The following is a 25,438-nucleotide window of genomic DNA, read 5'->3' on the forward strand; positions in this document are numbered from 1 at the left end:
GACTGTGGACTCTGAGAAACAAACTGAGGGTTTTGGAGGGGAGGGGGTGGGGGGGTTGGATGAGCCTGGTAGTGGGTATTATGGAGGGCACGTATTGCATGGAGCACTGGGTGTGGTGCATAAACAATGAAAGCTGGAACACTGAAAAGAAATACAATAAAAATAAATGGGGGGAAAAAAGGAAAAAGAAATCACCTGGAGTCTAGGGAGCCTTAGAAAAATGCAAAGCCGATGGCTGAGAGGAAACCACATTTCTAACTTTAACATTTTGGCAATCAAGACTGTAAGACATCAGAGTAAATGACAAATTAGGGTCATCTCCCAGCCAGATTATTACATAGGAGGAAAGAAAGATCACTCTGCTTCCTTCAAGACAAGAGGGTTGGAATTGGGGAAAGTATCACATACGCATTGGATCATCTCTTATTGGTCAGTCTATTAACCAGTCTATTGATTGATTCATTCATTTAATCGCTAATCATTATTTAGAACCCATTCTAGGCTTTACAAAGGTTGAGTGCTCTGAGAATATGAAGGCCAGAAAAGCAGTATGCTGTAGTGCAAAAAGCCATGGAATTTAGAGTCATTCATTCATTCATACATTCATTCAATCACCAAATGTATATTGAGTGCCTACTACTATCTTTCAAGTGCTGAGATAATATTCTGGCCCTGAAACTAAAATATTATATAAATATATATATATATATATATATATATATATATATATATATATATAATATAACCTAAGAAAAATTGCTTAGTCTACATGAGTTTTATTTTCCATATTTGCAGAATGTCGGCCTTCATGTTTATTTAATGGACTTAGTTATGCGGAATGAATAAGCTCATGGATGTAAGCACTCACGCCAGGGAGCTGGCAGGGGACTCAAAGAGCTTCAGTTCTGAGGATCTCATAGTTTGGGGCACTTGTTTTTCAACCCTGGGTGTACATTTGAAGTACCCAGGATTATCAATGCCCACATCCCTCTTCTGAGATTCTGACGTGATTCTGATTTGGGATCGAGTGTATTTATTACTTTTTGTAAGTTCCCAGATGATCTAAATGTGTAGACAGCATTGATAACCTCTGGTCTAATGATGAGGCAGACTCGTGATAAAATCTCAAAACAACATTATGGAAATTCAAAATCAGATTAGACTTGATACAGATAAGCACAAGGCTAGAAGAAAGAGCTGAGATGAAGAGGGTCTGGCTCCTATTGGGGTATAACACAAGTTGCAATGTCAGTTGGGACGTGTCCAATTTGTGCAGGCCTGGGGTGGGACGGATCAACAGCCAGGGAGTCTGATCTGGCAGCTGAGTTTTGGGGGGTCCCTGAACATTTTTGAGGGGAAAATTTCCAGATGTCAAATGTACTCTATAAGACAGTATTTAGAAATAATTTTTAGGAGGAAAATTTATGTTATTCAAAGGAGAAGTTCAAATTTAAATACTGTATAAAATATCCACAATGTAATATTAAAATACCCTTGAATTAAAGAATTACAACTGTATTTTGAATTCTTTCATTCATTTTTCATATGGACTCTATTTAGAAAATGCAAGAATCATAAAAATAATATTTTCTTAGTGTGCAGTTATGTTGAAAACAAGTGGAAAGATAAAGGATCTTTTGCCAATACAACTGTTTTTAATCAAGGAAATTAGATTAGTTTTAGATGAGGTCTGACTCATGCACCTTTAATTTTATGGATAGACTCAAGGTACCTTTTAATGAAAGCCTGTCATTCAGATAACAGTTCAGCTTCATAGCCCATCAAGTTTGAGAAGATAACAATAGATAAATACATAACAGCTAAAAATAATTTTAGATATGGATTTTAACAGAATATGTTTATTTGTCTTTTAACTGAGTGTTTGTGTTACCCCAGAATTTGTATGTCAAAACTATAGTTGTATGGTATTTGGAAGTGGGACCTTTGAGAGGTGATCAGATTATGAGAATGGAGCCTCTACAATGAGATTAGTGCCCTTTTATCCATTGCCCCATCCACCATGTGAAGTTACAGCAAGAAAACAGCAGTCTATGAACCAAGAAATGGGTTCTCACCAGACACTGAATCTGCTGGTGCCTGGATCCAGAATTATAAGAAATTTCTGTTTACAAGTCATTCAGTCTGTGGTAGTGTTGCAGCAGCCCAAACAGATTAAGACACTGCCTAAAAGCAAAACTTCTTTTCCATGTGTGAAAAATAGCTGTCTCTCCAAATACCACATGATCTGTACCTTTAACTACATGACCAGGTGAAGTCACTGGAAACCAGTGTTGGCTTTCCAATCATGTCCAAGGGTGGACAGAATCTTGTCAGATGTACTTGCTGACTGAAGATCTACCATGGAGGTGTTTTTACCTTTACCTGGGCTACCTCTCCTTCTTCCTCTCCTTTGCAACTTAAACATAGCCTGATGGAACATTATGATTTTTTCCCATCATATTTTTAGATTTGAAATATTCTCCTCACTCCAGAACTTTGGTAAGGGTTCAAAATTATTATCTTCTACTGTTTAATGCTTCAGCCCTCCAAATTTAATATGAGAGTCTGGAATGAAGTGAGAAACTAAATAGATTTTCTTTTTTTGGTTCAGAATTGGTAAGCAATTGTATCAGTACTATTTATTAGAATATTGGTTCCCTCCTTTATTAACTGCTCAGACTTCCTTTGTTACATAAAACTCACACAAAGTGTGACATAAAGTCTCTTGATAGATGATCTGTTGTATTTTATCAATTTTTTTGTTCATGTCTGTGCCAGTGGTCTTGAAATATGGGTCAGGATATGTGCCAGTGGTCAGGGTTTGTTAATTATTTGTTAATTTTTAAATTATAATGTTGTAAAAAATGGAAACATTATTGAAATATAAATATGAAAAGCTGCAAATCCATATTATTCTTCACCCTTACTTTTCCACTTCTCCTGTCCCTTAGGTGTGAACATTGTTAACATTTTGGGGGGCCCCAGTCAACTCTCAAACATTTGGTAAGTGTCAAAAATATTAGTGATTTTTGTTGTTGTCATTGGAATTGCATTAAAGCCATACATTAAGAAAAATTAATATCTTCATTGTCTTCCTATCCAAGCATATATTTCATCTGTTGAATTAAGCTTTATTTCATATATCTCATTAAAACTTTATAATTTTATGGGGGTCCCAACATTTTGGGTTGTTTATTTCCAGATAGTTAATATTATGAAGGGATTTCTTTTTCAATATATTATCTCTATGATCACTGGTGATATAAAAAATGCTCTTTGCTTTTGTCTAGGGGTCTTTTATTAGTTTCAGTAGCTTTGCAATGGGTTTCTTTGGGTTTTTATACTACATAATTACATTGTAGGTAAATTGTGGTAATCTTAGATCCTTGATGTTTGTGCCTTTGTTTCTAGTTCATATTGCTTCCATTGCTTTTTGAAGACTTTTAGGACGACATTAAACAGCAGTGGTAACAATAGTAATTCTCATTGGTCTTGGTGACTGTCTCTAATTGCAACATTTTGTTTGAAATTGAAAGCATTTGTCAAGACAGACTAGCATAGGCTGCCAGTCTGCGGTCAAATCCTGGCTGTGATCTTACTAGAGGTTTTAAACTTAGACAAGCTTCTCCTACTCTCCATGCCTCACTCTTCTTCAAGAAAGGGTTAAAAATAGTTTCTAGCTTAAACCATTGTTGTAAGGATAGATGAATATTTTATAAGCACTTAGAAGCATTTTTAAAACTGATTCCAGAATTAGTGCTTTATCAATGCCTTTTAGACACATTCAGTACACACTAGTAGTTTGGAACTATTAGCAATACACTAGTTCAAAAACCTTCAACTACAGTAATCTGCCCCATTTGTGGTTTCCATTTTTGCATCCAACCACAGTCTGAAAGCAGGTGATCAACCTTTGGACCTAGTGTCAGGTCAGCGGTGGCTAATGCTATAGGACGATGCCTACATCACTCGCTTCACTTCCTCTATCACGGAGGCATTTTTAACCTCTTATATCATCGCAAGAAGAAGGGTGGATACAGTATAATAAGATATTTTAGATAAAAAGACCACATTTAGACAACTTCTGTGACAATATATTAGGTTATTTATTTATTTATTTATTTGAAAGAGAGCGTGCACACGCAGGGGGAGGGGCTGAGGGAGAAGGAGAGAATCTCTCAAACAGACTCCTCACTCACTGTGGAGCCCAATGCCAGGCTTGATCCCACAACCCTGAGATCATGACCTGAGCTGAAACTAAGAGTCAGATGCTCAACCGACTGAGCGGCCCAGGTGCCCCTACAATCTATTGTTATAATTGCTCTATTTTATTATTACTCGTCTTAATTTCCTACTGTGCCTAATTTATAAATTAAGCTTTATCATAGGTACGTACACATAGGAGAAGGCCTCATCTATACAGGATTTGGTAGAGGGGCTTCAGCATCTGCTGGGGGTCTTGGAAGAAGGGGGCTACTGTACTGAAGTATAGTAGCTCAGCGTTATTGTCTCTCTTTTTTCCTGATGAAGTATATTAAATTAGCTCAATGTTTTCTATTGCAACACTTTCCCCAAAATATTATTTGTTATTTGGAGGCTCTGTAAGTTAGTATCATTTGTATTTCTGCAGATGTAGGCTGCTGGAAATGGAGTGTGGGTTTTCAGTAGTTCTAACTACTATACAGCCCTGTTGCTTAAGCTGACTCCACTGGCTTTCTGCCATTCATCCAAAAACAATACTGCCTGTTTTAAAGGAATTGGAGGTTTAGAGTGTTTCCTGTAGGTGTCATGACTTCAGAAATGCTCACAAAAATAAAACAATTTATCTAGTTCACTAAGGCCTTAGAGAAAAGTATATTTTGTTTATTTACTTGAGAAAGCAAGCAGGAGGAGGGACAGAGAGAGAAGCAGACTCCCAGCTGAAAAGGGAGCCCTTTGCGGGGCTCTATCCCAGGACCCCCAGATCATGACCCAAGCTGAAGGCAGATGCCCAATTGACTGAGCCATCCCAGGTGGCCATAGGACTTAGATACTTTTAATAGGCAGGGAAACCCATCTATTTCATTCATAAGGAAATTAATTAACATATTATTACTTCATTGAAAAGGTGACATATATCGAGGTGTGACTGATTACATAACTGTTTATTTGAGCTCATTTTGGTAGAAGAGAGGGAAATGACACAGAAAGAGAAGCTAGAGACACTAACAGGAGACTACCCAGTCCTCTGAAACAGCACAACCTCACTGGTAAAAGCAAGAAGTCATGTGGGTCTGGTTTTAAATTCTTGCTCTGCATTGGGTGCCTCTATGATGTTTGACATGTTGCTCTGAATCTCCATTTCCTAATTGAAATAATAAGCTTTTCCTAAGTTTTAAGGGTGAAACGATAAGGGTAATACTTAGGACAGTGTCTATCAGATTTAGAAAAGGAGCAGTAAGTGGTAGTTATTTTTAATTTTTCTCTAGGGCTAGATTCTATTTCATGAAGATATTAGACTCTCACGTAAAGAATGGGTGCCACCTGTCAATAATCAGAGAAGAAACGTTCCAATTGTTATGATCAAACAGATGCTTAATGTTTCACTTCCCTGGATGAGCACCGTGACTTTCCATATATCCTAGATGTTCTGTTGGACAGATTCTTGACCTCATTCAGATATATACTTTTAGCACCTCTTTTAAGTCTTTTTGAAACTCATTTTTTATGGTACAGGGTCCAATTTGAGGACTAAGAAGTCTCCTTTCTCCCAGCTGGATTCTGCTTACTATGAGCCAGTGCTTAGAGAGGATCTTGGGGTCTTAGGCTGTCTTCATGTTTAAAAAAAAAAAAAAGCCTACAATTTATATGTGTTATGGAGCCAAGGAATGTGGTTGCTCAGATGCTAGCTCATGAGCATGCCCATTCTTTCTTCTCCATCGGAGTTCTTACAAACAATTACCATCTTGTGTTCCAGTTCTGAGTTTGTAATCTTATTTTCTACATCATAATGGTATATCACTGGTTACTGGTATAACTATATTGGGAAGGTGGGAGAGGAAGGATGAAAGGGAGTATGATGATTCTCTCATGAGAGAAAGTCAATAAATGACTTTATTTAAGTCCACAAATTTAAGAATAAGTATATTATTTAAAAGTACAGAGGTATTTAGCTCTGGAAAACTGCATTATTTTTCATTATCTTTGTACCACCTGATTTTTAAAAGTATGTTATTACATTGTTAAAATAGGAAATAAATTTAAATGGAAAAGAATAAACAGGATAAACATATTACGGATGGGCAGTTATCACACAGAACATTTTCAGTGGGTCAATGATGCTACTATGAAATGACTATGTCCAGATGCCTAGGGAGGACCCTTAATCATCTTGCCTGTGGGAAAAGACCTAACATTCCAGGGTCTGTCTTAAACAGAAGGTCTAGGGATTAGCCTTTATGAGGTAGATTGTGATCACAGGGTATTTAGGTAAGGAGAATCTACTGGAGGGCAGTGTTCTTGTTTTATAAGAAATACAGAGTCCCTTCTTTTTCTTTAAAGACTGTATTTTTAAGTAAACTCTACACCCAACCTAGGGCTTGAACTTACAACACTGAGATCAAGAATCACACACTCCTCCGACTGAGCCAGCCAGGCACCCTGGAGTCCCCTCTTTTTCTAAGGTTACTTTGACTCTAGCCTTGGGGTTTCTAGGTCCATTCTATCTCTCTCTCTCTCAAAGATTTTGTTCATTCATTTGTCAGAGAGGGAGTGCACAGCAGGGAGTGGCAGGCAGAGGGAGAAGCAGGCTCCCTGCTGAGCAAGGAGCCCACCATGGGACTCATCCCAGGACACTGGGATTCGGAGCCCAGCCGAGTGAAGGCAGAAGGCAGACGTTCAACCAACTGAGCCACCCAGGCGTCCCCGATTCTCTTTTACTGCATTCTCGGTCTAGAATCTGGTAGCTACAAATGGAAATCTCTAGGGCAACATTTTGCTGCAAGAAGTAGGGTAAGGAACCTTAGAAACCAGGGATGCCTGGGTGGCTCAGTTATTAAGTGTCTGCCTTTGGCTCAGGTCAGGATCCTAGCATTCTGGGACCAGGCTCCCTGCTCAGCGGGAAGCCTGCTTCTCCCTCCCTCACTCCCCCTGCTTGTGTTCCCTCTCTCGCTGTGTCTCTCACTGTCAAATAAATAAATAAAATCTTTAAGAAAAAAAAAATGAAAAAGGAAGCTCAGAAACCACTTCCCATTTGACCAGACTAGACAATTTGATTTTACCTCACCATTTCAGAGGCCACATATTTGAGATATGGGTCTGATCTGGGATGAAACCTTGAAAATGGTTAGATGTTGCTTTTCATTGCCATAAAGAAAGAAGCCCCATCCTGCCCTAAGGGCTTGCTTCTCAAAGTGTGGTTCACAAACCAGCAGCCTTGCCATCATGGGAGAGATGTTGGAAATCCAGAATCTTACCATCAGTCCTAGGAAGTCAGAATCTGCTGAAACAGTATCTACATTTTGAGTAAGATCCCCAGGTTATTTGCACATTAAAGTTTGAGAAGCACTGGTCTAAGGAACAGGGATGCAGAGACAGGTGGGCTGATGAGCGTTTTGTGAGCCCGTGTTAAAAGGTCAATCTGGAAGGAGCTGGTCTCTAGGCACAAGTGGACTGGAGCCAGCTACATGTCAGAAGCTAACAGCACAAGGCAGAATTGCATTATAGGGCAAGAGAGGCCAGCATAACGTGGGGACAGCAATGTCTGATGCCAGTTACTAGGATTTAGAAAGAGTTTTCAGATTAAGAAATGAAATATTCAGGAAGCCTTGGTGGCTCAGTCGGTTAAGCCTCTGCCTTCGGTTCAGGTCATGATCCCAGGGTCCTGGGATCGAGTGCCACATGGGGTTCCTTGCTTGTCAGGGAGCTTGCTTCTCCCTCCACCTCTGACTGCCACTTTGCCTGCTTGTATGTGCACGTGCTCTCTCTCTCTCTCTCTCTCAGTGATAAATAAATAAATAAAATATTTTTTTAAAAAAGAAAGAAATTAAATATCCTAGTGTAGAGACTTGTCTTAAGCTCCAGCAACCAGCCCCCAACCCAAACTGGACAGACAAATGGGAAAGTCATATGCAAGGTGCTTAGAAATAGGGACCTTTTCGAAGGTCAAAGATGTTACAGCTGATGAGGAGTCATTTCCCTCCTCTTCCTGAAATGTTCAGAGATACATTCTCTGTGTTCAAATAAGAGAGAAATAGAACATCCAATTAAACCTGAAATATTCGAAAAGATATTCCTAAAATCCTAATGATTCATTTACCACTGGGGTTACTGACCTGGTCATAGACTTCTAATTTCTACAGAGAAATTCATTAATAGAAAGATATGAAATGGTAAACCTAATTTTAATAGCTCCTTTTCTTAATGAGACTATAAATAATATTAGCATTTATTTTCCAAAGATCCTGAACTTTTAGTATCTCTTGGGATGTCAATGCAGGTCTTGAAATGACAGCTTCATGCTCCCATATCACAAACAGAAAAGGCACTAAATGCTTCTGGAACAAATTAACTCTGACATACTTAGCCCATGTTTGACACCAAACAATACCTCATTCATTCAAAACATTCATTCCCACACTATGTAGTCGTCCATTGACTGTATTTTAAAGATATCTCCAAATATATTAAAGATTAAAGATCTCTTTCTTTTTTGAGTAGCTTAAGTATTTGCTTAATGAAATTCCCAGTTTTGCTTAGGCAAGTAAGCCACTTTAAAAATCCCCTGGAGACTGATTTTTATACTCATCTAAACTATAACCATCTTATTGAAATTCCCTCAGAATTTTTACCTGATAAATTATAACTTAAAATAGAAATGTGGGGGAAAAAAGGCATTTATGCATAGTTATAAAAACTTGCAAATGGCAGACTTGCCTCTTCTGTCTTTGTCATTAGAGTCCCTGTTTCCGCTCCATGCCTCTTAACCATTTAACGGCTATTTTAGATCAGGGGTTGGGCAGTTCATCTGGATGCAGTAGTGAATGTTGTTTCTACAAAACAAAGCAATCGAAGGATAATTTTCAGTTGAAATACCCTCGAAATGTTAGTATTTTATGTTTTTTTTTTTTTTCAAACTGGAGCCAGATAAGAATGGTATCTGAGCTCTTTGTTGCCCCAGTTAGTCTTTGGGTTCTTTGGATTTCCCAAAGGCTCTGCCAGCTTATCAGCTGATCTTTTGCTTTCAAGACCTCCTTAAGAGTAAAGGTATTTTGCACGTTCTGGGCTTCAGGTTTCCCACTGATGGGCAACAGGACCTGAGGAGCAAGATGCCTTAGTTCCACTTAGATGTGGAAGAGCTTCGTTCCTTTGGACAATTGGGTGCTGGTGCTTGAAAGCTGAGCCGCAGCTGGAAAGTAGAAACTGGTAAATGGAAAGTGCTTTAAAGCTGGTATAAGGTGGAGGGAAAGGAAAAAGAGCAGAGGGGTCTAAATGCCTCTGCTAGAGATTTTGACAAATGTCTGAGCTCACATGAAAGGCTAATTGTGGCAAGATTTCCATTTGTTTGTTTTTTTCATTTGTTTTAAAATGACTTAGAGTTGTTTTTGAATCCATTTTATGTGATATTGCTTTACAGTAAAGTAATAATGAGGTAAGCTGGGGCAACGATCTAGGCCAGGACATTAAGGACTCAGTGGGTATGAAAATATAACACACAAAACTATAAAGACAATAAACAGTTCAGGGGTTGGAAGGGGAGGTGGAATGAATAGGCAGAGCACAGAGGGGTTTTAGGGCAGTGAAACTACTCTGTAGGATACTATAATGATGTAATAACGTGTCATTTTTACATTTGTCCAAAGGCATAGAATTTACAACACCAAGAGTGAACTCTAATGTAAAGAATGGACTCTGGATGATAAGGATGTGTCAATGTAGGTTAAACAGTTGTAACAAACGTACCACTTTGATGATGGATGTTGATAATGGGAGAGGCTGTGAATGTGTGGGGAGAGGGAGTATATGGGAAGTCTCTGTAACTTCTGCTCAATTTTTGCTGTCAATCTGAAATTGCTCAAAAAGTGAAGTCTATTAACTATACATAATATATACATATATATATACATGATATATACGATATTAACATTAGCTGGTATAGTTGCTTATTGCTTGTTTGTTCTGGAAAAAATTTACAGAATTTTCACATGAACAAAAAATATTTAAAAATACATGCAATAATCAAGAAGAAATAGAAAACCCAATTGTCTGGATTGGCCTTCCTCTAAGAATATTATGAGCTGGTGTAGTATTTTGAGATGCTCTTTTAACTGTGCACCTATGGGACCAGAGGGCAATTCAACATGAAGAAATAGCAAAAGTTACATGAATGCATAAAAAGGGCAAAGTATGATTTATTTAAGCATGCCATATCTGTTTAACAATGAGTGTAAAAGAAATGAAGAAAAAAGAAGCTATTTTAGAAGCTCAGTACAGTTTGAGCTCTTTGATCTAGGAAAAAAACATTTCTTAAGGGATAAGAATAGCTATTTTGCTTGAGAAAATACCTTAAAGGCATTGTCTGGAAAGGCATAGTCTAAGTAAGAGTGCTTTAGACAGATAAATCTAAATAGTTCTACAAACTAAAATGGAAAAATTGTTAATTTCTGGCAGTTGGAGAAACAGAGGTTTGGGGTCTTGGTAGAGAGACAGGCTTGAGCAAGATGGTAGCCGGCAAGGTCCTGAAGGGGAGATTGATTAGAGACAAATCCCCCTTAGAAGGGATGGTCATTGAACTTCAAGACTGTGAATATGAATCATTTTCTCTTCTGAGGCATAAGCTAAGTCCCACGTTGACCCCATCCTTCAGTGGAACCCCATCATGTAGGGCAACCAAGTGCTTATAGAGAAGGTGTTGGAAGAAAGGAGAGTGAGTAAAGAAAAAGCAGTCATGAGAACAAACCAATGAGCTGTGAATTGGGAGTTCATTACAATCCTCAGGATTCCACTTAAAACTAGAGAAAGGCACACACTTTGCACAATTATGAGATGAGGCTGAAACATTTTACTTGGGTATTAAAGGAAAAGGTGAGCACAGAGAACTAACAGTTTGAGACATCCATAGGCACTAGGTACTTCGGTAACATGAGTTTTGGGGGTGCAGTTGTGGTCAAAACATGAATGCTTTGCTAAACCATGAGAGCTGGGATTTGGGGCAGGGGGAGTGAATATATACTTTGACCTAAGTTCTGCTGAATTTCCTACAGGGTGATGTAGATTCTAACCTAGGGACAAGAGCCAATTACTGTGGGGGGGACAAAGCCTTTCTATTAAGATCATTTTAAGTTTTGTTTGAATCTGTAAATTCATTTTTCTTTCAACTAAGATGATATCATGTTAGACTCTCCAGATTCATTAAAGTGATTTTCCCAAGATCATTCAGCTATCAGTGGTAGAAAAACTGAGGCTTCTGATTCCCTGGGATGTTACCATTTTCACAACACAATGCTTTCTTGTAATTAAAGCTTTTCACTTTTTAACACTTACACTGTTTAACATATTTAACATGTGGATTACCAGATGTATCATGTAGATTTTATTAATTGTAGCTATATATACTTATTGTATCAAAAACTTACATTTATTTAAATATCTACATTCATTAAGCAGCTACTGTAGAAAGCATCTATTAAATGAATATGCAAAGATGATGAGGACATACCTGCTATATTTAGGTAACCATGATAATATGGTTGTGGAGAAGACAGACCAATAAACCAGAACTGCAGATCATTTTGTATGTGTCTAGTGAAGGTATTCAGAGGGCATTTGGAAAGTAGTAGGGAAGATACACAACTCCAGAGATTAAGAACCTGTAAAGATAAAGAATGAATGAATGAAGGAAGGAAGGAAGGAAATATTTTAAACACACATTTCTTTATGAGTCTCTTCTGATACAATGGAACTATTATGTCAGGTTTACCTGATTCATAGATCTTATGGAACTATGCTTTGGTAGAAATCTGGTTTATTCTTGAGCATTTATAAGTTTTTTTAAAAAATAACAGTGAGTTTTAAAATAACAGTATTTTAAAATAGAGACTTCAGATTCCCTTTCTTCCATTCTGGTTATTTAATGCATCTAGAGTTTAAGCCAAACTCAAAATAAGCCTTTTAGCCTATGCTATTAAGGTTTAAGTTGTAAAAGAAAAAGAAATGTAAACAACGTAAGTTGCAAATTAGTGTGATTTGAATTTATGAATCCACAGGGTAAAGAATTCCAATTTTAAAGACTATTAAATGGGACGAATCTTGATATTTGGGCCCAGAAGTCAGTCTTACCAACTTTTATAAACAAATAGACAGAGATGACATTTTTAGGTTGAGAGGATACACAAGCACTCAGCTAACTCAATTATTTTTGTTGTCAATACAGACTGTAATAAAAATTATTTGCTTTCATGATTACAATTTATTGAAAAGGCAGTACAAAATTTTACCTGTTCTTGCTATAGTCAAACAATATAAACACACACATTTTTGTGCTCAAATATAAACCTATCAATAGCTCCCAGCTGTAAAGCAGATCTTTATTTGGTTTTTCTCAAAATCAGCATGATCAAATTGAAATTTATATCATTATTAAACTAGATTGTAAGAGATTTATTTCAAATAAATTTGGGATTTTAATTTATAGAATCAAGCCAATACACAGTAAAATTGGGGAATAAATACACTAATTGTTTCAGTATAATACAACAAGTTGTTTTTTTCCTGTAAACACAGTTTACAGTTTACACAACTGTGTTACAGTTGTAACACAACTGTTAGATATAGTCACAAACCATTTCAATATCCCTCAAAACCAGAACCACACAGTTACTTGAAGAAAAGACATTAAAACTCTTCTAGATAGCACAATAAACTAGGGGATATAGAACATTTGAAAAACAGTTCCAAAAACAGAATACAACATTAATTCTTCATTTATTTGTTGCAATAATGATTATTTTATATTAATAATATATAATATATAATTATTTTAAATTGATAATGATTGTCAATTATTCTGATATTACTATCAGATTTATTTTCAAATTTAGAACACATAAATATTTGACTCCATAACATTTTGTTTTTATTTAGTGTACAAATCAACGTAAAAAGACATGATATAAATATATACATAATAAAAAAAAGAAAAAACAGCATTTAATTTTTGGCCTTCATATACATTTTTTATGCCAACAGACTATGCACCGTATAAATTATTTCATTCATAATACCTTAACGTACTTAAAAATTGAGTTAGAACAATATTCTTAAAATGTCTATGCATGTGGTGGGATCACCAATTCTTGTGACTCAGCCTACTTAGTCTGTCTTGGGGACTCCAGGGAAATAACTCTTCTTATGAATAGTCTTCAGATTTTTAGAAAAAAGATTTTATGTATTTATTTGACAGAGAGAAAGATCACAAGTAGACAAAGAGGCAGGCAGAGAGAGAAGGGGAAGCAGGCTCCCTGCTGACCTGAGAGCCTGATGTGGGGCTCTATCCCAGGACTCTGAGATCATGACCTGAGATCATGACCTGAGCTGAAGGCAGAGGCTTAACCCACTGAGCCACTCAGGCGCCCCATAGTCTTCAGATTTTTGCTCCAACTGGCTAAGGCCAAGTTGTAGCAAAGGTTCATTCTCTCATATTTATTGCCCAGTGTTACTCATGATTCCCAGGCTGGCAGATGGCATTGCGTGATACTAAAAGGACCACAGTGAGGGAGAGGATAGAGGCACAGTGGCTGCTTCTGCAGCTCCCAGATGGCTCTGTCCTGAGCTTACTCTAAATACAGCTGTTGCCTCCAGTATGAACATCTTTAAGAGCCCAGTATACCTGGATTTTAAAGGAGCCTACTCTCTGCTGTTTGGGGTAAAGGACTGGCTCAGCTTCTTTGATGGCTCTACTTACGCCTTTAGTGGTAGACTCAAACTCTGAAGCCAACATTTTAAAGCTTCGAGGATCAAATTGCATTACAAAAATGCAGGTTTTCGAGTCTGAAAAATTTCAACCTTTAACCTAATTGGATTACTTTACTTGTGTGATAAAGTTGTGTTTGATGTCCATTCTAGGAACTTCAGTAAGTTTAGGAGGATCCTGGATATTATTAAATCTGTTTGATTTTATTTTCCCCTTTAAAAACCATACCCTCCCCTCACTGATGATATAAGACTCCTTTGAGGATGATGGAAACTCTGTATGTAGGGGGAGTATATATTTAACTAAAGAATTTCACTAATTTCCTTCACAGTTATTTTTACACTTAAAAATACTGTCCTGGGGCGCCTTGGTGGGTCAGTGGGTTAAAGCCTCTGCCTTCGGCTCAGGTCGGGGTCCCAAGGTCCTGGGATCAAGCCCCACATCAGGCTCTCTGCTCAGCGGGGAGCCTGCTTTCCCCCCACTCCCCTGTCTTCCTCTCTGCCTACTTGTGATCTCTGTCTGTCAAATAAATAAAAATCCTTAAAAAAAAAAATTAAATAAATAAATAAAAATACGGTCCCAATTTAACCCACTAATTACTTAATACATACTTTAAAATATTCCTTTTTCATCAACAATGAGTGTTTATCAAATGCCCAACAGCCAACACCACCAGTTTCTCCCTGCCTGGAGGACTGTTGATCAATTACATTCCCCATACCCACGCAGCAGTAATATTGTATATTTGCAGGGTGTTCTTACAGATAACTCTGCAAAATAACATAAGGTGATATAACACGTTTATCCTTGATTGCAAGCCTTCACTGGGCATAGTATCTCGGGTCTTCTCTGTCAAGAAAGGGGAATCTGTCCTTCCCAGCACACTCTTCTTCTTTACCACCTGCAGTTCCCATTCTTCTGAAATAAGCAGGACTCTTCCAATCTAGAATATGGTTCTGGGGATATATGAATGCCATTTCCAGGTACATAACATCAAGGACATTTAGCAATGAGCTAAGTTAATCTTCTCAGCCTAAATCACAGAGAATAAAACTGTCTCCTTGCCTAGTGTAGAACCAGCACTTGGATCTTCTGGTGTTTCCCCCTACTCTTTAGTGTTATCTTGTCTTCCGGTGCATTTAAAAGGAAGGAACACACCTGGGTAGGTCGATACACACTTTATTTGAGAGAGGTTCCTAGAAATAAGATTCAAACGGAATTGTTTTGTCTGGAGGTATGCATCAACATTTGGAAACAATCTGTAAAAAAAAAAAAAAAAAAAACCCATGAGGTTATTATTTCGGAACTGAATGGGCTCGTCTTTGTACCAAACGAAAGGGCTTTAGTTTTGAACTGTTGAAGAGAAGTCACAAGGGTTGACAGAGTCATATAGGGCAAGATTTCTGAGATGCTGCTATGACCCAAATAATGAAGAACTGTTCATTTAATCGGTGGCTCATATTTTGCCATATGGTGCCCTTTAAGAGACATATTTGCTGTTTTTAAAAAGCAGAATTCTAAAACCTACGGGCTTAATTTCTATAAAACATTTGTGAACTTTTTTAGGCATGACCATCCAGGGAGTAGCGAGCCTGAGAAATTTAGAAAGCCAAAAGAGCGGAGGAGTGACATCAAAGTTTCCAGGTTCCAGCGCCATCCAGTCCTCAGGTTCTTATGTACAAAGTTAAAAAAAAAAAAATCCACAATAATGCTGTTAAATTAACTATTGCTTCCAAAATAATAATAATAATAATAATAACTATTGCTCCCTCTAAGGGATGCAAAACATTTATGATGTATTCTCAAATCACTGCATGATCTCTAAGAAGGAGAAGGAGCCAGAGAAAAAAAGCTCAGGGAAAAAACCACTGGGTTCCATTAACAAAACATTCAGTCAGAACAGTCAAGTTGGGCGGCAATTTATCTCTTTTTAGAAATAAAAGAAACTGATGCTCTTGGCTGGCTCTGATTTACCTGTATTTAAAGGAAAGCAAGTTCTATCTTTAAATCAGAAAACTTTGGTTAGGCAGAAGCCAGGCTTTGTGGCCGCTGGCAATGTTTTCCAATGAATCAGCAGAGCTATATTTAAATTTTAGGATTTTATATCCCAGACATGAAACCAACAAATTCTGGTTAATGGAAAGTAAACAGGAAAACGCTGTGTGATTCTGAAGACCCTACGACGAGGATAAAAGCAGCTGGTGCATTCAAAGAGCACTCATTTGTGAAGATCTTTTCACGCCCTTGATTTCATTTGGTTCTTACAACAACCTTGTGAGGTATTATCAACCTCACTGCACAGGCAAGGAAATGAAGGCTTTATGTGTCTTTAAGTAATTTGCCAAAGGCATGAATTTCATAGCAAAGGAAACCAGGCACAGAAAATTCCCCCCCCCAATTTCCCACCCCCATCCACCCAACCATGCTTCTCCTCTGCTATATAACTGTTAGATGGGTGAGAGATTAGAAGGAACGACCAAATTATTTTTAATTAAGCATGAGGGTACTTTCTATATCCTGTCACTCTCTCTTTCTCTTTTTAAAAAAGAGCGCAGATAGGGGAGTAGTAGAGGGAGAGGGACAAGCATACTCTGCATTGGGTGTGGAGCCCCACGCAGGGCTCACTCTCAGGACCCCCAAGATCATGATCCCAGCAAAAGCCAAGAGCCAGACGCTTAACCAACTGAGCTACCCAGGTGCCCCAATCCTGAGTCACTCTTTAGAAGATTCTCTTATTTACAAATCTGAACACCCCAAACATGAAGTAATAATCTGGACACCCCACACATGAACCAGCGTAACACAGGATACCTTATAACACTGGTTGAGACAGATCTACAATGTTCTAGAAAAAGTCTACATAGTACATTGGATAATCCATTTTTACTCTTCTAACAAAATCGGGTATTTCTTATACAAATCTGACCAGTGGGAGAAAAAAGATTTTCCTGGCCATTTGACAGTATTTTCTCTAAACTTCAGCATCTTAATAATTGTGCTTTCTGCAACCGGTAAAACAGGAGGAGCCTAAAACAAGGAAGGAACTGCCAGTTCGAAAGTTACCATTTTGAAATATAGGTGATTTACAGCATTTAACTTTCTGCTGTGAACCAGGCATCCACAGCTCCATATGCCCCAAACCCTCATGCCTTTTCCAAGGCACCTTCCCTTCTCCAGGGCACCGTGGGAGGCTGCATTTTCACATTCAGAAACTGAGTGAGTTTTATTAGATGGAAACAATTTCTCTGAAGTTTCTTCTAATTCCTTTCATTTTATATAACTTTCATTTTATAAGACTGATGATGAGTTCACTTTGTTCAGAAACAATGTCCCTACATAAAGAAAAGAAAGGAAACCAACAACAGAATGTAAACCAGAGTGGTTACAATTTTTCCTTTAGAAATATAACTTATCTTCTTATTCTGGGAATTAGGCCTGCAAATTTTAGTGTAGCATGGGTTTTTTTTCTTTTTAATGAACATCCTCTATAAAACAATTCATAACTTTTATTCATAGCAATGTGAAAATGCAACTAGAAACACAGTCTTGTCCTCAACAAATCAGTTTACGCTTATCGCTTATAAGTTCACTTGTTCTCCTGATTTCTAGCTGGATTTAGCCAGTGGACCCAAAAGTCTATTATAAGAGTCAGGCTGCATGAACGTGGGCTCAGGTGGAAACAGGAATGAACTTGACGGACTTGGAAAACTTGGGCGAGTCCTTCCATGTAACCATACTGTTGGTAGGGCTTCGGTTGTTCGTATAAGAAGTCTGTCTTCTGCTCACACTGTCAGAATCTTCTTTGTTCAATGTTTGCTTCGTGCTTTGGCAGCATTGGAAACTCTGGATGCAGTCTTGCAGGAGATGGCCACTGAAAAACATGTAGATCCAAGGATTGCAGCAACTATTCAGGGAAGCTAGTAATGCCGTGATGGTGACGACTGGGTTTTCCGATTCTGTATGAAAAACAACGGGAAATGATTTAAACACTCACATGCAAGTTACTGTGCACTGGATAAACTCATTTACAAACTCTTAAAAGTGGCAAAAAAGTTATGGGTTAATATAGAAAAGGAAGTATATTGTTTATCAATCCGCGTATGGAAATTGCTTGGCTACAAAATATTGTCATAAGCAAGATGCACTGAGATTAATTCAAGCATCATAAACCACTTACAAATATTTCAGTAGAATGAATGGGACCTTCAAGAAGCTAAGAATATTAAATAATTTATTATTTTTTTCTTTTTTTTCCCGAATTTTTATTTAAATTCTAGGTAGTTGATATATAGTGTAATATGGGTTTCAGGATTAGAATGTAGTGATTCATCACTTAATTTATTTAAGAGATGTTTGTATCCTTTATCCTAGCACTAGTATGTGCTAATGGACACAGTGCTTACAGAATGGCTGCAATTTCAATGAAATTTCAAAAGTCTACAAGCACATATACAAAACTGTATTCAACCTAACAGCTAAGGCAAAAGTATGATATTATGGACCATCTTTAGTAGTTTTAAATTTTTTTTAAAGATTTTTTTTTTTTGACAGATCACAAGTAGGCAGAGAGGCAGGCAGAGAGAGACAGGAGGAGGCAGGCTCCCTGCTGAGCAGAGAGCCCAATGTGGGACTCGATCCCAGGACCCTGAGATCATGACCTGAGCCAAAGGCAGCAGCTTAACCCACTGAGCCACCCAGGTGCCCCAGTAGTTTTAAATTTTTTAATAGCAAACATATTCTGTAATAAGAAAGTATACATAAGGGGATGGTAGTAATAGGTCCCTGAAGGAAGCATTATTAAGTTTTTTGTGGAGTTGGGTAATTTTTTTTTTCTTTTTGGTTAACTTTCTATGGTGTCTTTTGATTTTAAAAGAAAACCATCTTTATGGTTTGGACAACTAAATTATATTAAAAACAACTGAATTAGGACATTCCAATGCGTTTTGAAATATGTTATGCTATTTGTATTTGTAAACTACATAAATACTATAACCTTTCACAGAACTGTGACACTGATAATATACCTTTTCTAAAGATAAGAATAATTAGCAGGTACTTTTTCTTGATTATTAAATATAAACTTGGGTCTTCTCACTCTTGCTATGCTGGAATAAATTGCAGATTATTTAATCATACTTTGGGCTAAGATGCTACTATTAAAGGTGATCATGATCCATGGCAAAGACTGTACTCAGAAAGAATGAAAATCATCAGCAAACCTATGAACAAGTAGTGAATTTTTTAGAAATTACGTCTAAATTCTGATAAAGAAATAACTAGATTGAGATTTTTATTTGACTGGCAATTAAGGGACTGCTAAGATCAAGCAAGACAGGAAATGGTAAACCAAAAAAAATCATTTATGCTGTTTTATTTATCAATAATATTATAGCTATGCAAGTTTTTTTATTTGTTTGAATTAAATTCACTCCCAAATGTTTTATTTGCACACATAACCTCCAAAGTATATCACATATAGTCCCTATTGCAATCTCAAATAACAAAAGGAGACAGTTCTTTCCAGATCACCTATTTCCCAACTACAGCTGCTATTGATAACACTCCTGTAATATATTTTGCTTGAAAAAGTTTTTTTTCTTACTAAAAGGAAATACTTTTTTTCAAGACCCAATATTAAATAATTTTTTTGGGGGGGGTTCTTGTGTAGTTAGTTTTTTTTTCAGATTGTGGAGGAGTTAAACTCAAGCTAGTGGATGTAGAGAACATTTTCTGTAAACGACTGCAAGAGTTGTGTGCAGAGGCTGTAGCTGTGTGGTTACGTTAGTGGGGAAAGACAAATTCATCAGTTTAACAAATTTAGAGCTCAAAATGGGATCGGGAGGAAGACAAACCATAAGGGACTCTTAATCTCACAAAACAAACTGAGGGTTGGGGGGCGGGTAGGGAGAGGGTGGTTGGGTTATGGACATCAGGGAAGGTATGTGCTATGGTGAGTGCTGTGAAGTGTGTAAGCCTGGCGATTCACAGACCTGTACCCCTGGGACAAATAATACACTATATGTTAATAAAAAATTAAAAATTTTAAAAAATTTTAAAAATAAAAACAAAAACCCACAAAAAACAAATTTAGAGCTCATCATTAATCTTGCTTTAAAATACCAGAAAAGGGGCACCTGGGTGGCTCAGTGGGTTAAAGCCTCTGCCTTTGGCTCAGGTCATGATGCCAGGGTCCTGGGATAGAGCCCCACGTGGGGCTCTCTGCTCAACAGGGAGTCTGCTCCCCTCCCTTCTGCCTCCCTGCCTACTTGTGATCTCAGTCTGTCAAAAAAATAAAATAAAATCTTTTAAAAAAATAAATAAAATAAAATACCAGAAAAAAATGTTACAGTAATTGTTAGAAAAAAATTAAGATGATAAGAAATGGAACACTAACTCAATGCTAAATTAGAATTATTGATTTCTTAATCTTTCTTTAGAAAACTATGTCAGTTTATCCTTGCTCTTGGGGCATTTCTACAAAATTGTTGTATTAATTATGATAACATTTTACAAACTAGCAAAAAGCAGTTGTTACAGTAGAAATATTTCTCTGAGTCCAATGGACTCGAAAGCAGGGTGTTGTGCATTGGTTAGTGATTTGGCAAAAAGTAATTTTTCCATTTTGTAGTTGTGTGGCTGACTCTAGGGCGCAGTTTCTGGATTTGTCTTAGGCTCATTGCAAGCTACAAACGGAGAGTCCTGGGCCTCATTCTAGATCTACTGAATCAAAATGTCCTGGGCGGAGACCCCCAGAAACTGCCTTTCTGATAATTTCACCCAAGGCGTAGTCCTTAGGCACACAGAAGTTAAATAACTACTGCCCCAGTGGCTATTATGAAGAGAACATCTGCCCCCCGCCCACACACAAGCCGCCTTCCTGCACTTTCCTCCTTTTTCCCGACACCTACCGACCCAGACAAGTTTGTCATCCCAGACAGACCACATCTGGAGGATGAAGAAGGGCGCCCAGCAAACGATGTAAACTGTCACGATCACAAAAGTCATCTTCACGGTGCGGATCTTCGCGCGGGAAATGGTTTTCACGCTGCTGATACAGGGCGCGAGCAGGAACCCCTTACGGAGGGCGCCACTGGCGCCCTCCGCGCCCTTTCCCGGGCGCAAAGCCGTCTTTCCGCGGACATTGCGCCAGATGTGGTAGCAGATGAAGCCATAGCAGGTGCCCAGGATGACCACGGGCGCCACGAAGATGCCACCTGTCATCCAAGTCACATAGGCGCGGGGACCCCAGGGCTGGATGAAGGTGGCCCAGCAGTCAATGGCCTTGGTGACGTTGTCCACCTCGACCATGGAGAAGACGAAGTACTGTGGCGTGCTAAGCACGAAGCTCAGCACCCAGGCAGCGGCGATCATGAGGCGCGAGCGGCGCGTTGGCTGTTGCAGCGTTTTCAGCGGGTGGCACACAGCGATGTAGCGGTCGGCGGTCATGACCACCAGCATGTAGGGCGATACGAACATGCCAAACACCTGCAGATGCTTCACCACGCGGCACAGGACGTCGGGTCCGCGGAAGCGGTAGGTGATATCCCAGCACATCTGCGGCAGCACCTGGAAGAAAGCGACGGCTAGGTCGGCTAGACTGAGGTGACGGATGAAGAGGTGCATTCGGGACGTCTTGCGGGGCGTGCGGTGCAGCGCGACCAACACACTGCTGTTACCCAGCACCGCCACCACGAAAGTCACAGCCAGCACGGCGATCTCCGCCTTGGCCAGCTCCTCGTCGCGCACGTCCCCCGGAGCGCTGCGGCCTCCCCCGGGCGCCTCCGCTTCTCCGCTACGGTTGACACCACCCGCGGACAGAGGCCACCACTCGCTGGAGTTGTCCGCGGACACCGCGGCGGGACCTCCGGAGACACGCATGCTGCCCATGCGGCGCCTCCTCGGCCTCGGCAGAGCCAGCTGTCTTTCCGCCTCCGCTGGAGAGGGCTCCTTGCCCTCGGGGCTCGCTGGGCTCTGCTGTCCCTCTTGCGAACGTCTGCGGGCACAGCGTCCCACCGCCCGCTGAGCTGCTCTCGGTCCTGTCGTCGCCGGCCCCTTCCTCTGCCGTTTTTCCCCAACTCGGAAGGCGCTGAGGAGGTGCACTTCGAGCCTCTGAAAGCATTGGGCTCCAAACTCAATTATTTATGCGGGGTTCGTTTCCCCAAAAGGCGCTCCCTCTCGTGCCAGTGATTGGAGACTGCTCCGCGCCTGTTCTCTTCCCTCTCCCCTCCCCACTCCCGGGGGTTTCTTTCTTCTTTTTTTTTTTTTCCCTCCGGTCTACGTCGGTGATTTGTCCTCTTTGCATCACTGCTGCGGAGGTGGGGCCGGGAGACTCGCCGATTCCTCTGCTTAAGAGTCGGGGTGGTGGCGCTTTCCCGCTCTTCTTTTACAAAAACTTGGAGAACTGGACGTGCCGTGCCTTTTCTGGGCTTGCCACTATTTTTTCAAGCCCCCCCTTAACTCCGCATTTGACTTCAACAGATGTAGTCAATGGGGCACCTTGAAGCCCGAGTGCACCACTTGGTGCGCGCGCGCGCGCGCTCTCTCGAGCCTGAACTTGGAGCTCGACCCCACCCCCGGCAGCCGGAGTTTCTACCTCCGCAACTGGCAGGCGAATTCCCGGCTCCCCGCCCCGCGGGCCCCCACCCCCACCCCAGGCTAATTTTACTCCCACCGCAACTCAGCTCCGGGATTTTCATCTCTCCCCGCCCCGCTCCCCTCCAACCCCCCGCCCCAAGATAACAACGGGGGGGGGGGGGGGGGGGTGTGGTTAAAAAGCGCTCTCTTCTCAGTAGTATATCTTTGATACCTGCTATTTGCTAACCGGTCTAAGGCAGACGTTTGGGGGCCGGAAGGAAGCACTCACTTATCTTACTGCACCCCCCCATCCCCCGCCCGGACCCGGGCTGCCCGTGGGTTTATCTACAAGGAAAAAGAACTGGAGTTGGGGGTGGGTGTCTGGTTTCTCTGAGCTGGATTCCTGGGGTTTTCTCCGGGAAAAGCCTGCTTCCCATAGAGGGGATGGGCGGAAGTTGGGCCATAGTAGTCCGTGGGGACTTCGTCTGGTTACTGCTGAACCGTGGGGACATCTCTGGATGGACAAAGAGCGACTGCCAGAGAGCGGCCACCCAGGCAGCGCTGTCCAGCGCATGCGAGCGAAAACTCGCCAGGGCCCGGCGCTCCGGAGTGAGAAAGATGCAATCATCCCGTCAGGAAAGAGATGCTCTGAAGGAAGCGAGACCAAATACCTATTAATTAGTAACTCTGGACCGCTACAGCCTAGCTGCCTGTCTAGGTCAAAGCAGAAACTCTCCACTCGAGCTCTGCATGTTTTACTTTGGTCAAAGTATGCTTCGAATGACAGCGAGGGGGAGCTGTTTTGAGACTATTTCACTACAGAAAAAACACTTTATAAGGTTATCTACTTTGTGGATATACGAACATGACGTCGTGGTCAGAAAATTAGTGTTTTGCGAACGCGGTATAAGTTTGATGGTCTTGGGAAAATGTACGTGAAATGTAGGCAAAGAAACCGAAAGATTTTCCGAAGTGCCGTTCTCTGTGATAATTCCATTTTGCTTTCCAGTTTATGCATGTCCAGTCCCCAGGTTGTCACAGTTAAGAGTACTAACTCGATCTTTGGAGTCCTGGTTCATTGTGGCTTATAAACCTCGGTTGATACAGCTTAACCATGGGAATAGAGGTATTTGCTTTACTCACTGATCAGGTTATTGTGAGGATCAAGTAAGCCAGTGTCCTGTGTGGGATAATGCTCTCAAATCTACAAGCTGTGTTGCATTGTCTCATTTTCTTTAAGATACCTAAGAGGCAAAGATTTTTTAAAAGTCCAGAGATGGCAATAAGTCAAAGGTTTCCAGGCCACCTTTCTGGAAAATCCTCCAAGCAATAGGTAATAGTCACTGATTCAGAGAAATAATGTTCCTTTAAGTCACAAATTACATTATTAATACTCCTTATGAGAAATAATGTTGTCTGACCCCAGTGTCCCTGGGTATTGCAAAAGTGTCCAGAACCCAGCAATTTTATTGTCTTTGGCCCTACACCTTTGAGGTTTTAGGTTTTCTGTGGGGAGGGAATCTGCACGACAGGGTCGTTAAAGTTCTTTGGCCTGTTCTTATTTCAGAAAAGCAGTGTGGTGGGCTCTCGGGAAATCATTCATCTGTGTCAGTCCCTTTGATCCAATAAGCCAGCTATATCCAACTTACAAAAATAACTTGTTGGATTACATCTGGTGGGCATAGTTAGAAGATATTCAGTGAACAGCAATACTAATTATCTATATATAGAGAGTATATATATCAGGATACATATGGGAAGAATGGTGGGTGTGGATTCCGGAACCCAGGACTTTACTTAACCTGTGTAGTTTAAAAAAAAAAAAAGGGGGGGGGGCGCCTGGGTGGCTCAGTGGGTTAAGCCGCTGCCTTCGGCTCAGGTCATGATCTCAGAGTCCTGGGATCGAGCCCCGCATCAGGCTCTCTGCTCAGCTGGGGGCCTGCTTCCTCCTCTCTCTCTGCCTGCCTCTCTGCCTGCTTGTGATCTCTGTCAAATAAATAAATAAAATCTTAAAAAAAAAAGTGTCTGTCTTAATTTTACTGATTCCATATTCAAAGGGAACCAGCACCATTGAAATACAGACTCACTATTCATGTACTTTACTGGACCTGCTATGAAAACTTTTCTGTGGAGGTTAGAGGAATTTTAGTCCTAAAATGTGAAAAGAACTTAGTATTTTCTGTGGCATCTGATGCTTTTACTTAGAGCAATCTGTGTTTTGCTCTGTACGTCTTGTATTATTAAGACTTACCACTTTTTCTCTCTTACTCTCAGTGGATTTCGGTTAACATATTTGAGGAGTGAAATGATGAAAAGGAAAAGTGAAAGATGTGCATGCATACCCTGAAGTAAACTTTCTCTTTCACTTGTCAGCCTTCCTTTCTCCCAGTTTGCAGTTCTAGGTGCTTAAGAAGTACTTTAACCACGGAAGCAGCTACGTCCTTTACTTACTAGCTGTGTGACTTAGTTTTAATCCTTGAGTTTTAAAGTCTTCATCCATAAGATTTTGGTGATAAAATAATAATGCACATACTATAAAGGATTATATAATTGGTTATTTACATTTCTGGCATTTCATGGATATTCAAAACATTAATTCTTTCTTTTTTTCAAATGTGTCAATATTTTCTATGTTACCTATTATTTCACCAATAAGTTTTATCCTTCCAATAAAAGAAGCATATCCCCAATTTCCTTCTGTACAATAGAAGAATATAGGTTTTCTATCATATTTCTATGATGGGTTTTCTGTGAGAAAAAGAGTTCCAAGGTCAAATACATTGGGGGAAGTGCTATGTATACCTTTATAAAACCTCTGAGAGGGACGCCTTGGTAGCTCAGTCAGTTAAGTGTCTGCCTTTCGCTCCAGTCATGATCCCAGGATCCTGGGATCAAGTCCTGTAATAGGTTCCTTGC

At 39.9% G+C, this 25,438-nt stretch overlaps 1 protein-coding gene across 1 annotated transcript; it reads right to left on the minus strand.

Annotated features, from left to right (window-relative positions):
• Nucleotides 1–17,199: 17,199 nt before the first annotated feature.
• On the minus strand, nt 17,200–22,418 carry AVPR1A (arginine vasopressin receptor 1A). Its single transcript, XM_032874651.1, has 2 exons — nt 20,857–22,418; nt 17,200–17,904 (listed from the first exon to the last, which is right to left on the minus strand). The coding sequence occupies exons 1-2, from the start codon at nt 21,833–21,835 to the stop codon at nt 17,618–17,620; spliced, it is 1,266 nt and encodes a 421-aa protein (XP_032730542.1). The 5' UTR covers nt 21,836–22,418; the 3' UTR covers nt 17,200–17,617.
• Between the last annotated feature and the right edge of the window lie 3,020 nt (nt 22,419–25,438).

Source organism: Lontra canadensis, unplaced genomic scaffold (assembly GCF_010015895.1).
Source record: "Lontra canadensis isolate GAN:19392208 unplaced genomic scaffold, GSC_riverotter_1.0 scaffold53, whole genome shotgun sequence".
Classification (NCBI taxonomy): Eukaryota; Metazoa; Chordata; class Mammalia; order Carnivora; family Mustelidae; genus Lontra; species Lontra canadensis.

Bases quoted from the DNA above. Each gene is read 5' to 3' on its own strand.
- AVPR1A (XM_032874651.1), bottom strand. From the start codon at position 21,835: ATGGGCAGCATGCGTGTCTCCGGAGGTCCCGCCGCGGTGTCCGCGGAC. The intron at 17,905-20,856 runs GTAGGTGTCGGG...TTTTTCATACAG, and splicing joins TGACAAACTTGTCTGGGTCG to AATCGGAAAACCCAGTCGTC.